Source organism: Aricia agestis, chromosome 11, assembly GCF_905147365.1.
Source record: "Aricia agestis chromosome 11, ilAriAges1.1, whole genome shotgun sequence".
Taxonomy (NCBI): domain Eukaryota; kingdom Metazoa; phylum Arthropoda; class Insecta; order Lepidoptera; family Lycaenidae; genus Aricia; species Aricia agestis.
Genome location: NC_056416.1, coordinates 10,255,639 through 10,272,761, shown reverse-complemented (window position 1 = coordinate 10,272,761; position 17,123 = coordinate 10,255,639). Strand labels below are relative to the sequence as shown.

The 17,123-nt window shown below is 35.2% G+C and overlaps 1 protein-coding gene across 1 annotated transcript; it reads left to right on the top strand.

Moving 5' to 3' along the window:
• Nucleotides 1–3,814: 3,814 nt before the first annotated feature.
• LOC121731529 lies at nt 3,815–5,907 on the top strand. The gene is made up of 2 exons (XM_042120996.1): nt 3,815–4,016; nt 4,097–5,907. Exons 1-2 carry the CDS (start codon nt 3,894–3,896, stop codon nt 5,678–5,680), a joined length of 1,707 nt encoding a protein of 568 aa, XP_041976930.1. The 5' UTR covers nt 3,815–3,893; the 3' UTR covers nt 5,681–5,907.
• The last annotated feature ends 11,216 nt before the right edge of the window (nt 5,908–17,123 follow it).

Here is a 17,123-nt window from a genome sequence, read left to right as displayed (position 1 = left end):
AGGAGATTTATTTATAATACTTCTATCGTGAAGCAAATTTAAAATATGTGCATTTTTTTATATCCAACTTTGAATAGAGTTTTAAAACAACACAAATAAAATATTAATTGCTAGTCAATTATAGTCCTTCTTATAAATAAAAGCCTTCAGATTTCATTGATCTGCAAGGTACAGAAAACGTTTATTATTGAAATTGAATATTTTATATCGTTTATAAACATATCAATTTTTCATGTCAGTTTATAAAACGATATTTTATGGCATCTAAAAAGTACCCCGCGAAAGTCTTATAGTTTGGAAAAGTTTAACTTATTTATTGCTCATAAATAATTTATATCTTTGAATACTATCTTTGAATAAGATAATTTTTTAAAATAGAATTAACAACTTCGTATTAAAATAAAAGGTTTTCCTCGGGACACTAAAAAAGTGAAATTAAATATATTTTTTTAAATTTCGTTGCCATTATTTATCATTTTCTTTGAGTAGTATTAAAAAAAAATTTAGACAAATATTAAAAATAACGAACTAATCATCCTTCACATCTTCTGTCTTCATGCTAATATTATACTATGGGTTCCTTACCTCAATTAAAGAAAAACAGAAATCTTGTTTTAGAATTTAGAGTCATAAACCAAAAATTGACCGTTTTTACCCGACTACGGCGACGCCAAAAGGAAGGGTTATGGCCAGTTACATTATTCTAATCCAGTGATGCAATCCAGCGCTAAATGTTTTTTTTTCTTAAGTTCGTAAAGCCTACGTTAAGCCCCAATAATCCATACTAATATTATTATAAATGCAAAATGTCTGTCGGTCTGTTACCTCTTCACGACCGAACAGCTGAACCAATTTTGCTGAAATTTGGTATGGAGATTTTGAGTCCCGGGAAAGGACATAGGATATTTTTATCCCGTTATGTACGTTTCCCGTGCGATAAACGAATTTTCGCGCAACGGAGTTGCGGGCGTCATCTAGTTGATGTATATTTTAATCTTATATATAAAACTCTCGTGTCACAATGTTCGTTCCTGTACTCCTCCGAAACGGCTTGACCGATTTTCATGAAATTTTGTGAGCATATTGAGTAGGTCTGAGAATCGGCCAACATCTATTTTTCATACCCCTAAGTAATAAGGGTTGTTCACCCTTAAATTTTTTTTTTTTAATTTTTGGACGAAATTTTTGTTTTTATTTTTTTTATAATGTGACATAAAAAAATACATACAACCCTAAATTTTTACTTTTTTTATCACCAACCCCTATTTTTTATAGCCATTTTAGTAATTTAATCATTGTTCATCCCCAGTTTATATGGCAAAACCACGTTTGCTGGGTCAGCTAGTACAATATAAACAAGTTAGCTTTCATTAAATAAACACAAACTCATTTAAGAGGAGTCCACACCGCCCTTTTTTCCATACAAACGTTGTCCCCTGTTTCCTCCCTGGATAATGCTAGTAGAGTTATAATTTTTTTCCTGAATATCTACGGCCACTAATACAATGTCCCTATGTTTTCTTTTTTTTCATAATTTAATTATTAAATAAGATATGAACGTTCAAAAACCCAAAAAAATGGCCAGATTTTCCGCTGTGTTCAAACGTCCAGAAAACAGATTTGGCTAGATTATACAAAAAAAAGCAAAACATAGGAACACAGCTCAATCCTTTTTTTAATCTTTAATGAAAAAACTACTTAAATCGGTTAAGTTTTAGAGAAGGAATCAGGGGACAACGAATCGTTGATTTTCTGGATTTTCTGCAGTTGTCTCTATCGCGTTCTGCGGTATAGGCTTGAGGTAAGGGAGACAGCTATAGATATTACAAGTACTTTTTTTTCATTTCTCTAGCCCCTGGTGTATCCTCTTAAAAATGCGTGTAAACTGTCACACATACAAATAACAAAATAAATTATTGTGGAGTTCTGCCGTCAGAGATACAATTTCGTGCCATTTACATGCCCCGTTACTGTCAAAGGAATTATCTGTAAATCCATTATTATGGCGAAAAATATTTTCGCAGGCTTACAGAAGAAGTTTTAAAGAGATTTATATCGGGAAGTGTGCGTGATCCCCTTTGTTGTCTTTTCACTGTTCGTGTACGTCACACGCAGACATTTTTATCTGTTGCCACTTGCCAATAAATTTGTAATTAAAATATTATCAGTTGTTGTTACTTGTCACTAATTTCACTGTGGCAATTGTACAGAAATAGCGATGCTAATTTTACATTATAATTATAACTAAAAAGAGTTTCTAGATTCGTTTTCCTTTAATTTTCAATCGTATCTTAGGTATCCAATATATCATATCTTAATAAAAATTGTATTGTTTGGCAGTACATTGTACTGCCAAATAATACATTGCTTATTTGAAATTACAATCTTGGTTATTTTTTTGGTTATTTGAAATTACAAAGATAAATATAAGCAATTACTTACATACTCTGAATAATAAGCCAAGAATTATTCGTTTACGACACCTCGTTTATTCGGACAAAGAACATCACTCCGCCCATCCCTTTAACATCAAGCAATCAAGCAACAAAGCGCGTGTGTTCACCGTTTTTGTTGTGGACCGGACAAAGGACAATGTCTCATTGTGAAACATTCAATCCACTTTAAGAGTTTGTGTGTCCGAAACTCTTGATTTGTCTCTTGTACCTCTGATGTGGAGTAATTTGAAACCCTATTTCCATCGCAATAAGGTCTTAAACTCATATTTGCCTGCGACGATACGCAGCTTAAAAATCTTGTTACATTTAAGTATAAGTTTTTCTGAATTATAGCTCCCGCGCCAGATGATCTCTGTACAATTTACTAAACAGTCGTTTCCCAAGATTTGTGTTGTTCGTGTTATTATATCTTTTTATTCTAGGACAAAGTAGTAACTTTTATGCCATCCACCACCTCGAGAAATTGTATTTGTCTTGTTACCTTAAGTAATTCTAACTTTGCTGACTTACTAGCCTAAAACCAGATTAGGGTTATCCTTATCTTATCACAGACCAAAAAAATTGAAGATCTGTCTTATTTTTTTTTTGTAATCTATGTTTGTCATAAAAAAGCAAACCACATTCACTTTGCTATGTCTGTGGCGCATAGCTACAAGTTACATACTCGTATGTAACAGCGGTAATAGAGAGGAGATCTCCTCCCCTCTTAAACTTAAATAAAAGGTGTAACAATTATTTCATTACAATGTTATGCTCGAGTTTCTTACGCCGGTTCTTCTTACCGGGCTAGTGCCCGAACTGGTGGTAAGTGTCACACGACGTTCAATCAATTTCAGAAGTCTAGTGGTTTTTGAGATACAGGCTACAGCCTGGAGACAGACAGACAGATGGCCACACAGCAAAGTCTTATAATAGGGTCCCGATTTCACCCTTTGGGAACGGAGCTCTAAAATGCGCATTTTAATAAGAGCGTATAATTTCATGCATTAAACGTCCCAAAAGCAAAATTTGACAGTATTTTATAATCTTACCTTCCTCCCAGCAGTCCTTATGATCTAATTGGGGGTTACGATTGATGGCTTCATTTAAATTAGGTTAATTGAGGCATGGAATTTACAAATGGGCTAAGTGCCAAAAAAAGCAAAATTTAAATTTTACCTTTCAAAGGATCTATGTTGTGCTGCCATTTCATGTCATAGGTGCAAAGTGCCTACAACATTTTATTCTAATTTTGGTAATTTTTCATAGATGGCGTTGGGTATAAGTGCCAAAGATTTTTTCTTTACAAATGGGTCGCGCGTGTATTTGATCGTAGTAAATGTCAAAGTCAAAATAATCGTTTGGTGGTGATTTGTCAATGAATAAAAGTTTCTTTATTCATTGTGATTTGTTTGTTTGTTAAAATTTATATAATAGAGACTAGAGAGTATTGTGAAAATGAGTGATTCTAGTAAAACTAAAAATAAAACATTAATAAGAAAATCTTTGAAAGAAAGAGGAAAGAGTTATGTTAGCAGGAAAGGAAAAGTCATGCCGCCAAAAAAACCACCTTCTATGCTGGTTAGTACATTGTTTTTGTTTCTTAAAGTTGTTTAGTTTAATAATATCTTATCTTCGCTAATCAACTATCTTTGTTGCAGAAAATATGCAAATGTAAGAACCAATGCGATACAATAGACCATGACATGAAATTAACTTTATTTGACAAGTTCTACCGAGAAGGTTTAAAAACACAAAGAACATATTTGATGGGGCTGTTGCATCTGCATAACATTAAACGACGCCGACATGGTAATTATGATGTACCATCTGAAAGTAGACGACAAGCTACTATTTTTTATTTTATACCTAAAGGTGATGGCACATTAGTACCAGTTTGCAAAAAAACATTCATGGATGTTTTTGCGATTTCTAAAAAAGAAATAGAGACAATGATTCGTAAAAAGAAGCATGGCGATACATCATTTACTGACAAAAGGACTTCACACCAAACATCAAAATATACTGAATTAGATGTGCTGAGAATTAAAGATCACATTAATATGTTCCCCCGAGATGAGAGTCATTATACACGAGCAAAAAGCTCAAAAGAGTATCTTAGCCCTGATTTGAATATACATAGGTGTTTTAAATCCTTTAATGAAATGCACCCTGATAACCAAGTATCATATAAGTTTTACAGAAAAATATTTTTGAGAGATTTTCCTAATTTAAAGTTCAAGAGACCTAGGACTGATACTTGTAAAGTTTGTGATCGCTTGTCGGCAACAGTGCGTTCTCAAAATTCAGGTAGTCGGTCTGCAAAAATTGCTTTAGAACTACATCACCGGAAAGCAGAAAAATCCCGTGAGCAAATGGGCATAGATAGGCAGCAGTCTCAACTACCAGGTAGTACTACTGTCACACTAGCCATAGATCTTCAGCAGGTGCTCTTCGTGCCCACTCTAACTCACTCAGAGATGTTTTACAAACGGCAGCTTAGCTGTTATAACCTATGCATCAATGTGGCTGATATTGGGAACTCTTTCATGTGTCTTTGGCATGAAGGAATCTGTAGCAGAGGAGGCAATGAAATAGCGTCATGCCTACTGACTTTTATAAATAAAAGAATAATTACAAAAAAGGACCATCTTATAATATGGTGCGATAACTGTGCCGGCCAAAATAAAAACAGAATGATGCTTTTCTTATTGATGTATTTAGTGGCAAATGGCCACTTTAAATCAATCGAACAGAAATTTTTAATAACAGGTCATAGTTTCCTACAGTGTGATAGAGACTTTGGAATCATAGAAAAAAGAAAAAAGGTTATGAAAAGTTATGTACCTCAGGACCTAAAAAAAGTAATTTCTGGTGCAAAAAATACAGCAAAACCTTTCCAGGTGATTGATATGACAAGTGACTGTTTTTTTGACCTCCAAGCTGCTGCAGATGACATAATTGTGACTAAAAAACTGAATATCTCAACAGCATCTCGGTTGTTAGTAAGGGAAGATAAGCCAGGTGTAGTGCATGTAAAAGAAAATTTAGGAGACTTGGAACCATGGAAAGAAATAAATGTATTGAAAAGAGGGAAATCTATTTCAGACTTAAAAAATGTGGAGTTACGTCGACTTGTGGCTAAAAATACTATAAGCAGAGAAAAGAAGAAGGACTTAGAAAGTATGATTGAATACTTGCCAGAAAATTATCAAGAATTCTACAGGAATTTGTGTAATAACTAATTATTTCAGAATATTGGCACTTAGCCCCAACAATAATTAACATGGTAATTAGCCCATATGTAAAGCAAATATCTTGTCATTTGACCCATTTCTTTATTGATTAAAATAATATTGATTTGTTTTCAGAAATAACTTACTACTAATATTATTAAATGGTACATGTGTAAACAGTACCTATTTGATTTCTGTTTTCATATTATTAATCCAAATAAAACGTTGATTGAAAAGCTAATGCATTTTTATTCAATTTCTCAATAATTTTATTTTGGCACTTAGCTCATTTGTAAATTCCATGCCTCAATTGTCCGCGCGCGGCTTTAATCGCCAGCTGCCGTTACCCAACTTCACTCGTTTCAACACTTAGAAGTTAGAACCTATTGTAAAAAAAATGCGTAAATCCATTTAAGTCTTTTAATGAAGAATTTGATTATTTTTATAGTTGTAACCATATTATGGTTTTATAATTTATCGCCCATATAAGGCATAAAATAATTTCCGAGCTACAAACAATAACATTTACAAGGCCGGTTGAGTGTTACGGCTGTACTGAAATTATCGAGTAATAACAAACTTTTGTAACGATTAAAAACATTGATTCCCAAAGTTGTCCAGGTGTGCCCCCAGGGGTCCACAGGGGTCCACAAGCGCCCGACAGGTGTCTACGCTTGCGTGGAAAAAAACCACAAGTCGTTAACGGGGGTCTATAAAAATGTATCTGGTGACCCGACTTGGCTTCTCCTATGAATATAGGCAGCCAATTTATATTAGATTCACGAAGCTAATATTAGATTAATACACAACTATTTCACTTTACAATTTCTGATCCATACACAAATAAAAAATTTGATCTCGGTAAAATTAAAGTGCCTTTGTAGAGGGTCAGAACAAAATGATAATACTTTAGGGTGTGTATGTGTCGCTTAGGGTGTAACAAAAATAAGTGATAATACTTTAGGGTGTGTACGTGTTCCTTGTAGAGAGTTCACTGTGAAAGTAGCAGCTCTGAAAGACGATTTTTTTTTTCACTTTTGTATGGGCAAGGGCCAGCGTCACGACTCACGAGTTTCCCCATACAAAAGTGAAAAAAAATTTGGTCTTTCAGCGCTGCAACTTTTACAGTGAATTCTCTACAAGGAACTATTATCACTTATTTTTGTTACACACTGTATAGAGTTCAGTGTAAAAGTAGCAGCGCTGAAAGAGCAATATATTTTTTTGTGATTTATAATAAGCAAGCCCCAGCGTCATGAAGTTCCCCGGGAATCCCTAACTACTTTTGGCAATAAAGAAGTTTAAAAAAGTATCTCTTTCAGTTCTGCACTTTCAAACTGAACTCTATACAGGGGATTCATACAAACCCTAAAGTTTAATCACTTTGTTTTGTTACGCCCTGTATATTTATTATTGTCTTTCATTATGTGACGTATTCATTTTTAGGGTTCCGTACCCAAAGGGTAAAAACGGGACCCTATTACTGAGACTTCGATGTCTGTCCGTCTGTCCATCTGTCTCTCTGTATGTCTTCAGGCTGTAACTCAAGAACCGCGATAGCTAGCAGCTAGACTTCTGAAATTTTCAAAGATTTTATATTTCTATTATAAAACAAAACAAAATAAATATTTAAGGGGGGGCTCCCATACAAAGACACACTTTTTTGCTAACTTTAGATCAATAACGGAACGGAACCCTTCGTGCGTGAGTGCTTCAGACTCATTTTCTTCAGATTTTATTGTATCATGTGACGCTTAAGAGGTCCTCACCTCAATCCACACCGCCGTTTTTCCATACAAACGTTGTCCCCTGTTTCCTCCCTGGATAATGCCGGTAGAGTTATAATTTTTTTCTGAATATCTATGACCACTATTAGCATGTCCCTAAGGAATCAGCGGACAACGAATCGAAGATTTTCTGTCCTTTTATTAGAACTTTTGTCGTGTTGCCTCTATCGCGCTTTGCGGTGGGAGACTTGAGATTGGTGAGACAGCAATACATTTTCAGATACCTATTTTCAATTTCTCTCGCCCCTGGTGTATCCTCTTAAGAGTGCGAGTGTGTTTCCTGCGCGGGCGGATTTAGCGTGCGTCGCGTGTTTTCCCAAACGAAACGCTATACGAGTAGCAATTTGAGGTTCTATGCTAAAATACATTTAAAGCTTATATATTTCCACATACTTTTTAGAATTCGTTGTATGAAGTTATCTAAACATCGCGGCTCGCACATTTGTCCGCATCGCACGCGCGGCATTTTGTGTCGTATACTATGCGCTGCGTTCGTCTCGTACGGTGCGTACGCTGCTGATAAAATAAGTGCAATCAGCTAATAAAAAGCCACTCTTACTTAGTTCATATAAAATGTTCAGATTTTAATTGAAACAGAGAACACCTCATAATATATTAAAGAACTATTTCTTCTTATAGAATTCTCTAGCGTTCGATACGTGTCCAGTGCTAATCCGCCAGGTCCTCGATTAAACCTCGCCGCCTTTCCTCACGCACGTAGACAGACTATCCTAATTAATTCTAAACATTGGAAGTGATTCTATTTGCTACGCTCTACGTGAGTCCAGGGGATAAAGGTTTGTAGTACCTGGTGAAGAGGTGGTACAGATCGATAGTATCGTAGTATGAGGTTCAGGTTTATGTATAGTCTTCGCGGTATTACGTCTAGTGTCTAGAACTTCGTCATCTACGGCCTACGCGCATTTTAAGAATGCGGAATTTTACTACCTACCTACTATATATGAATGAATTACTACAGTAAGTTTGATTAAATGTTATCTGATCCATAGAATTAGAACGTAGTATTTTGATATCGTTGATCTGATCTGTATGTTCTGCAGTAACAATCTTTAGTTAAGTCGATATCCAGACAAAATCATCTAGAAAGTCTGATAATATTTCTGTCTCGCTTCTCTTGTAATAATGAGCAGAAATGTTTCAGAGATTGCTATTGGACATAATGTCATTTCTCTCGTACGAGATATTGGCGATAGACTAAACATTATCAGCTGTGTGACTGTGCCCCAATCCTCGTGTCAGCGCGATAGAAAAAGGTATCAAAATGTAAGCCTTATGAAATTGCTTTTAGAGCCAATGTAGTCACTTTTTCAATCTGCTCAGTGTGTAAAAATACATCAATGAGTAGTTCATTACAATGCAATGGTCTAATTTATAGCTGTAATTGTACTCACTGCAACAAAGGTTCGTTAGCAAATATAATAAGCATAATTATTATACTTGTGCAGGAAATGTTTAATGTACACACAATGCAAAATGAAGTTAATAAAATATATTATTATGGTTATAATTCATATTGTACTGAAAATAATATAAAAAATACCAAAATCGTACACTTAAAAAAATACAGAGTATCACAAAACAAAGTGATACTTTAGGGTGTGTATATGACGTGTTACGTCGAGTTTATTGCGAAAGTAGCAGCGCTGAAAGAGTAACTTTTTTAAACTTTAGTATGGGCAAATTCATGACGAAACTTTTTCCGCTGCAGTAGCGATTGGGAAAAAAACGCAGAAAACGCGCATGTCTGATCGCACCATAAATAAAACTTTGTTTTGTTAAACTGTATATATAGCCGAACATACAACCTCCTCCTTTTCGGTCAAAAAATAGACAACTTAGGGTCAATTCAGACCGCAACGAGGCGAGGCGAGGAGCGGCGCGGCATTTTGTATGGATTTGACAGATTTCAATCGCGTGAGACGTCTTGCGAATCTGTCAAATCCATATAAATTTAGAAATGCATCTACGCGTCGCGTTGCGGTCTGAATTAACCCTTAGTGTCTAAACACACTATGACGAATTTCCGCATCGGAAGTTCGGCTTGATTCCGCCTGCAATATAATATTTTGAATTACCGATGGGCGATGACACACCATGCCGAATTTCCGTCACGTATTGTATACAGCGTTTGAAGTTGCGAACGGAATCATGCGGAATTTCCGCCGTGGAAATTCGGCAAAGTGTGTTTAGACACTTAAATTGCATGCAAGTCTTTTCAGCTTACAATTTTAGTCCGGCTCTGTTAAAAAAATGTAGTATGTTATAGGTTAGTTACCTAGGTAAGCCAGTGTTTGCTCACTGCGAGCCTTTACTGCTGTTTAACTGTTCCATTAACTAAACACGCTGTTACTGCTGCGGTTAACTGTTGTCTAAATATACTGAGCCTAAATGCATTATCAGTCGGACGTTCAAGCACTATGCATATTGGTTTAGTTGCACTAGTAGTTCAATACCAAGTGACATTTTTAATCTTATATCTGTGTAGGCAATTAATATCAAATCCCAGTATGTCCACCATAAGCGGAACTTGGCAAATCAGAGAAATATGTTTTTGGCTATTAATAAAGGTATTTCTTGGAATCGTCAGCAAATGGGGATTTATATAGGAGGTAGTGTGTAAAGGAAAATATATAAAATACAGTTTAAATAAGAGATTACGCTTTAAAACCTTGTTAAAGTTTGGACATATCGGTGTTTGGTGTATACAGTCGAAATTTATCGGAGTATGAACAATATCGCTGTGGACTCATCGGATTTCGAAAAATAGGTACTGGACTTACATAGTTTTGATAAATCTTATTTTGACAATCCCGTACTGAGGGTTGCTTCATTGCAATATTTTACTAAGCCATAAAATAAAACACGTCTTATTACAATATAGTTTAAATTAATTCTCGGCAATCGGCATGTTTCTTTTTAACTTTTGACACAGACATCTTCTTTGCTCTTTCAGGATTCACCACACTAATTTGTATACAGCATTCTTCCATTTTTTTCACAAAATTCAATAAAATCGACGACAGCGACATTTATTTATCTCGTAAATTCTTCAAACTGGCAGCCATCTTGGACGCCATTCTCAGTTGTGATAGGTCGAAGTGGACATGCTTGATTTGATTTCGATTTGTCAATGGACGTACCGGGTTTTGAAATAAATCGTCGATTTTAAACATTGGGGATTTAAATTACATGGTTAGTACCTGTATTCCAATTGAACAGAACTTAGTTATTAGTACTATCAGGAAATACTGTGTATCATCCTATAGACAGATCCAAGATTCCAGACACTCTGAAGTAATAAAATGTCCCCCCCCCCCCCTAAACTTCTAAAGTAAGCTTATAAAATATACGATGTAAACTTCCAACTAAAATTGGTTTGAACGAGACCTAGTAAGTAGATTTTCACTTATAATACCACAAGAGCTTCAAAATTATCGGGTATTTCCCGATAGGTTCGTTGCAAACAAATGAAGGAGTCAAGTTTTTCAGGTTAAAAAATCACGAGCGCGAAGCGAAAACTTGACGACTTTATTTGTTTGCAGGGAACCTTGAGGGAAATGCCAGATAATTTTGAAGCTCGTGTGGTATTCGGGGGATTATTTTTCCGTCCCAAATGTCGGCCAATAGAATTAGAATTTGTTTTTTATATATAGCAACTACCAGAGAAAATTTTCAAAAAATTATCAGTATAATACCATGTAGGTTGTACCACGTGACGTCGAATGGTGCAATTCTATTGGTCGATATTTGGGTCGGAAAAATAATCTTTATAAGTATTTTATTTATTTTTAATTAATCAACTGAAATATCAAAGTAAATAAAAATTATAACTAATTACTTTTGAATATTATTCATTCCTTGATGTCAAATGTTACGGAACCCTTTGTACGAGAGCCCAACCCGAACTTGGCCCATCTATCTACAACAATGTACCAATGAAACGAGAGGAACTGTTGAATACTCATGTTGAGTGTATCTATTATAACCGAAAATGATACAGTTAAGAGTACCGTATGTGCAATAAAAATACATCACTATTGGGCTCCGGAAATAAGCTGAATAAATCAGACTGTCAGCGATTTGTATCTCCCGGCTAACGGCTGTATTACCATAAATATTACAGCGCTCTATCGAGTCACCCCGATATACCCATTCGCACTCATCACTTATCATTAGTTTCATTAAAATGAAAATAATATTTATAGTTATTAACACTTTCGGAATTGTTACAAAGTTTTTTAATAGGATATATTAATACAAAGTTTTCACTGTTCACGTTAGACTAAGTTAAGAAAACATTGACAACAATAATGTAGGCGTTGCGATTTAATCATAAAGTCGTAGACTATCAAATATTTGTACTCACTAATCATTATTATTCAGACCATAATATAAAAGTAAAAGCTATAAATAACTTAAATACTAAATAGCGCTCCATGGAGAGCATTTCGAGCAAATACAATACGTTTAAGAGGGAACACGGGTGCAGTAGAATTTAAACTTACTGAGTTTATTATTTTTGTTATTTATATTTTGTTGTTTATATTTATATAATTTTTGTTAAGTACCAGACTTTTATTTTCATTGTAAGAACTTACTTATGGATAATAATTTCATTTTAAGTTTTATGTTTTTGGGTTCATATAAGTAACATATTTAGTTTAGCTTATTTTTATTTTTAACTTGTGTCAATTTATATTATGTTCAAAAACGATGTTTCACATCTATTATTAGTAAGTAGGATAGAATGTGATATTTTATTGTAATTAGTTTAAGTATAAATGAAATATGTTACTATAAACTGTTGATGTGCCAATAAATAAATAAACGAAACTATTGCCATCACGCTTCACCCTGCGCCGGCACGTGTATTGTGATAGAGACAGATACAGTAAATCGAGGTAACGTAGTCCTCTGATTCCTCCTTCAAAATACAACCTATCTGTATGTGTGAAGTGAATCTATGCCTTTTCGTTTTTATTTTATCTTAAAGATCTTTCAAATTTGTTTTATGGGCGATAGATTGGCGCGGTACGGGACATTAATTTTTTGCGATTTTTGAAGGGTCATATTTTTTATTTATTACTAAATTTAGAAAAATCAAACGCACACGAAGAGGCATAGATTTAACAGATCCCAATATTGTATAAAAAACCATTTGTCTAAACGCATTGTCCAGGGAGTAAATTGGGGAATACTTTTCGCCTCGTTCCATCTCTCATAAGGCTGGGAATTTTAAAGCCTTTTTAATTTGGCTAAAAAGGACTTAAAGCAGTAAAGGACTTAAAGCAATTAGAGAATCAGGTGCAACGCTTAGGGAACTTCCCCTACGGAGATTCCGTAATTTACCGTAATTAGAGCCTTATAAACTCATAATTTGAAAGCTACAATAAAAATACAGCAATAATCTTCAATATATCAACATTCCTTTCCCCGTTTTAAATTTTCTATTTTTGTTTATAAACTCATAATATTTAAGCTTCCAAAGTAATACCAATCTATTAAAATTGAAGCATACTTTCAGCATCTCACTAGTATTTACAAATTACGTTTATTTGAAACACACGACAATAGATAGATAATTTCATTAACTACATATTCCCCGTTTTAAATTTTTTTAGATTAATTTTGAAGTAAGATAAGTAAAAAAAATGGATTTTTGTGCGATCTCAGCAACGCGTCAAATGTATGGTCAAGGTCATTTGCTCGGGGGATGGCCTTAACAGAACGCTCTGTCCATTACCCTAGGTCTATGGTTAATGTAGTCCTGTAATGGCCGTCGCATTTAATTTTCTAAGACATCCGACAAAATATATTTTATTGGCCAACTCCAAACGGGCTTTAAAGCTATTATAATATTCATATTTTCACGAAACTAAATTATTCATGCTAATAACTCCCTATTACAGAAATGGATACTTAATGTAAATTCCACTGTTGTAACTTAATAATATAATAATTACATTTAGTAATAATAAATATGATGTACAATGTAATTGGGAAAGTTACGCAAATTCATTATGCTCCGAGCATAATAAGCCCAGCCGCACATTTTCCGAAATTTCTGATCAGAAAGCTGTCTCTTACATTTTGTACTGAGCCGGATGAGCTCGAACTCGCCGGAAGGATATTTCGGATAGTGTGCGGGGTGGCGGTCCGGCGAAATTCAACTGTTTCTGATCAGAATTCGGACAATGTGCGGCCGGACTTAATTAGACGACCAAAATACGAAATGTTGCACACGTCATATCCGAATATTGACAGAAACGTTGTCAAAAGTCGATCTTGAATCTTGATTCTTGCGTGAAAACATTGCATTATACAGGGTACAATAATTAAACCTACCGGGCAAATTTTTTTAGACCTTAGGTATCATAAATTATTAGGAGAGGCCATTTAACCAAAAAAAAGGGTGTTAATTTTTTTTCAATAAAATATTTTATCCCACTTAAAATCGTTGCAGAACGGTCACTTCGCGGCCGTGGGTAGAGCCCCCGTGGCGCGGGGGGTGGCGCCAGGGAGGCATTGTGGTATTAAATAATGATACACTTTCCTTGCACTTATTCCACTTTATTTGCATTGCACTTTACTTGCATCGGAAGTGCAAGGAACTTAAGTATAATTATTTAATTGAACATGAATTTCCACTAAGAAGTTACAGTACATTCAAGATCTTAATATTATTAATTATTGTGGTGTTTTTAGGAAAACTTTGGAAGCTATTTCTCAATTATTTGTACTGAGTGATTACTGATTATAAAAGAAAAAATACGTGTATTTTTATTTTTAACGAGGATCAATATATCGGGCCGGAAGGTTTAATTGCACCCTGTATTATGTCGTATTGACAATAGATTCATTTAAAAATAATTTTCGATAGCGTAACGAATGCTCAGACTAACTATTCACCATCAGATTTAAAATATTAAGAGTACAAAGCTTATAATATACTGATCGATTATAAATTAATTTGCAAGGGGTTTTTGGGTGTCAGTTTTGATCGAACAGCTGTGCTAGCGCTGTTTTGGAAAATAAGCCAATTTATTGGTTTTCTGTCAGCGATTGATAAATGTTTGTTTTACAATATTTTGATACCTTTATTTCATTAATAAATTATCGTCGAATAACGAAGATACTTGGCTCAAAGCACAAAAGTCAAAAAGTCTATTTAAGTTTCTTTATGTAGTAAAAATAATAAAATAAAATTTTGCGTAGGCCGCGTCAATTTATTTTTTTATAAAATTTAAGGGGCAAACCAGCAAACCTGGTGAAAGCAACTACCGTCGCCCATAGACACTCACAACATCAGAAGACTTACAGTTGCACTTGACAAAAAAGAGGGGCAAAATGCATTGTTCGATTACAAGGTCTATGTGGAGGAACAAGGGTTGGTGTTACATGCGTCTATTGATCCCTCCAGTTTTGTCGTGCAATTTAAAAATTTTGCCGGGCCTATAGTTTATTATTCGTTATAAACAGTACTGAGTAATAATATAATGGACTAGACGACCCGGTGATTGGTGGACTTCTATCGCTTTCCTCCTAATATACCTCCCCTAGACTACGGCGAATATTTTAATACTAAAATCGACCAATTTGATTAAGCCGTTCCCGGGTTTTAGCGAGACTAATAATATTTAAAATTAATATTTATCTATACAGCGTGTAACAAAAACTAGTGATAATACTTAAGGGTGTGTACATGTTCCTTGTAGAGAGTTCACTGTGAAAGTAGCAGCTCTAAAAGACGAACATTTTTTTTTTACTTTTGTATGGGCAAGGGCCCGAGCGTCACGAGTTTCCCCATACAAAAGTGAAAAAAATGTTCGTCTTTCAGAGCTGCTACTTTCACAGTGAACTCTCTACAAGGAACATGTACACACCCTAAAGTATTATCACTTGTTTTTGTTACACCCTGTATAGAAAATAGATAGATATCCTTATGCATATTATATGCATACTTATTGTTACGAAAAGTTCTCAAAGTTAATTTAATAGGTATTCAAAGTTGGCGCTCGTACATGCAAAGTAAGAAGTAAGTTGGGAGTTGTTAAGAGTGCTCGTGCTATAATGTGTGGAAGTTATATACAGGGTGTAACAAAAATAAGTGATAATACTTTAGGGTGTGTATGTGTTCCTTGTAGAGAGTTCACTGTGAAAGTGGCAGCGCTGAAAGACCAAAAATTTTTTTCACTTTTGTATGGGGAAACTCGTGACGCTTGGGCCTTTGCCCATACAAAAGTGAAAAAATTTTTTCGTCTTTCAGAGCTGCTACTTTCACAGTGAACTCTCTACAAGGAACACGTACACACCCTAAAGTATTATCACTTATTTTTGTTACACACTGTATTATGGACATTTAATTTAAGTTTTCGGAAAATTCCGAAGCAGAACGTAGACGTAATTGTACATTTGGTCCTGGGCTTAGGGACGAATACAGCCTATTCCTAAGCATAAAGTTTTCTTCAATATCAACTAGTTACTAGATAAACTTAGTCATCTTATTATCCTGCTCCTAAATCCTAATATAAACCTTTCTGACTTCCACGGACATTTCAAGGCCAAATTAGCCAAATTGATTCGCTCGTTCTCGTCTTAGTGGGACTAAGTTATTTATAAATCATTTTTATTTTTTATTTACATTTATACCTATTACTATTTTCACACAATGTAATGTTGATGACTTGTTGTGTTAATAGTTTTAGCATTAAAACATTGTGTTACCATCTACCAAAAAATAAAATCTGTAACTCTATATTTATGCAAATATTCGAGCCGCTGTTCGTTGGTTCTCATTAATTCGTAATAACATTAAGTACGCCATTACCATCCAGTTTGCGATCGAAACCGATCCCGGCGGAATAGTTAAGCGCAATTAAATATGGACGCCGTTGCCGGCTAGAAGTGTGTTTGTACACAATGTAATGTGGAAGTTAACTTTGTTTGGTGCAAAAGAGGCAACAACAGGGAAAAACATATATTATCAAATGATAGGATGAGGGCATTTTCGTGCGGAGATCCGCGGACGAATGTAAAGCGCCCTTATTGTTGGAGTAATCAAATCAAATCAAAGAAATTGATTCATGACAGGAATGGCGGACCAACGTTATTTGGTCGAGTTAGGTTTTATTCTAGTGATAGCTTACGATCTATTTAACTTGAAATAATCCGACCAAATAACGAATATCCACCATCTGTCTATAAAAGTCATTTCTTTGATAGTATTGTAGCCGCTGAGCCTGCTTGGAGTACCCGACTGACTTAGCTACGAGTTTCGTATACGCTACGTAGAGGGTCTACAAGTTCGTAGACGTAGGCTTAGAGCGACCGCTGACTTAGCCCGGGCGCACACTAGCGGCCAAGCCGCGGCGGCCAGGCCGTTGCGGCCATCGAGATAGATGCCTTAGTATGAAACCGCCATAGACCACGCGCACCTGGCCGCACGCTGTCAAGCGGCCACACCATACTTTCGATGGCCGCCGCGGCCTGGCCGCTAGTGCGCGCCCGGGCTTACAATTTCAAGTTGGCCAACTAAATCGCATAGTTTACCAATAGTCTATAGCGGCTTATGAGAGCTCGCACATTGCATCCAACTAAATAATTGGACACAGATCGTATAAGAACCGCGATTCCTTTCCGATTAT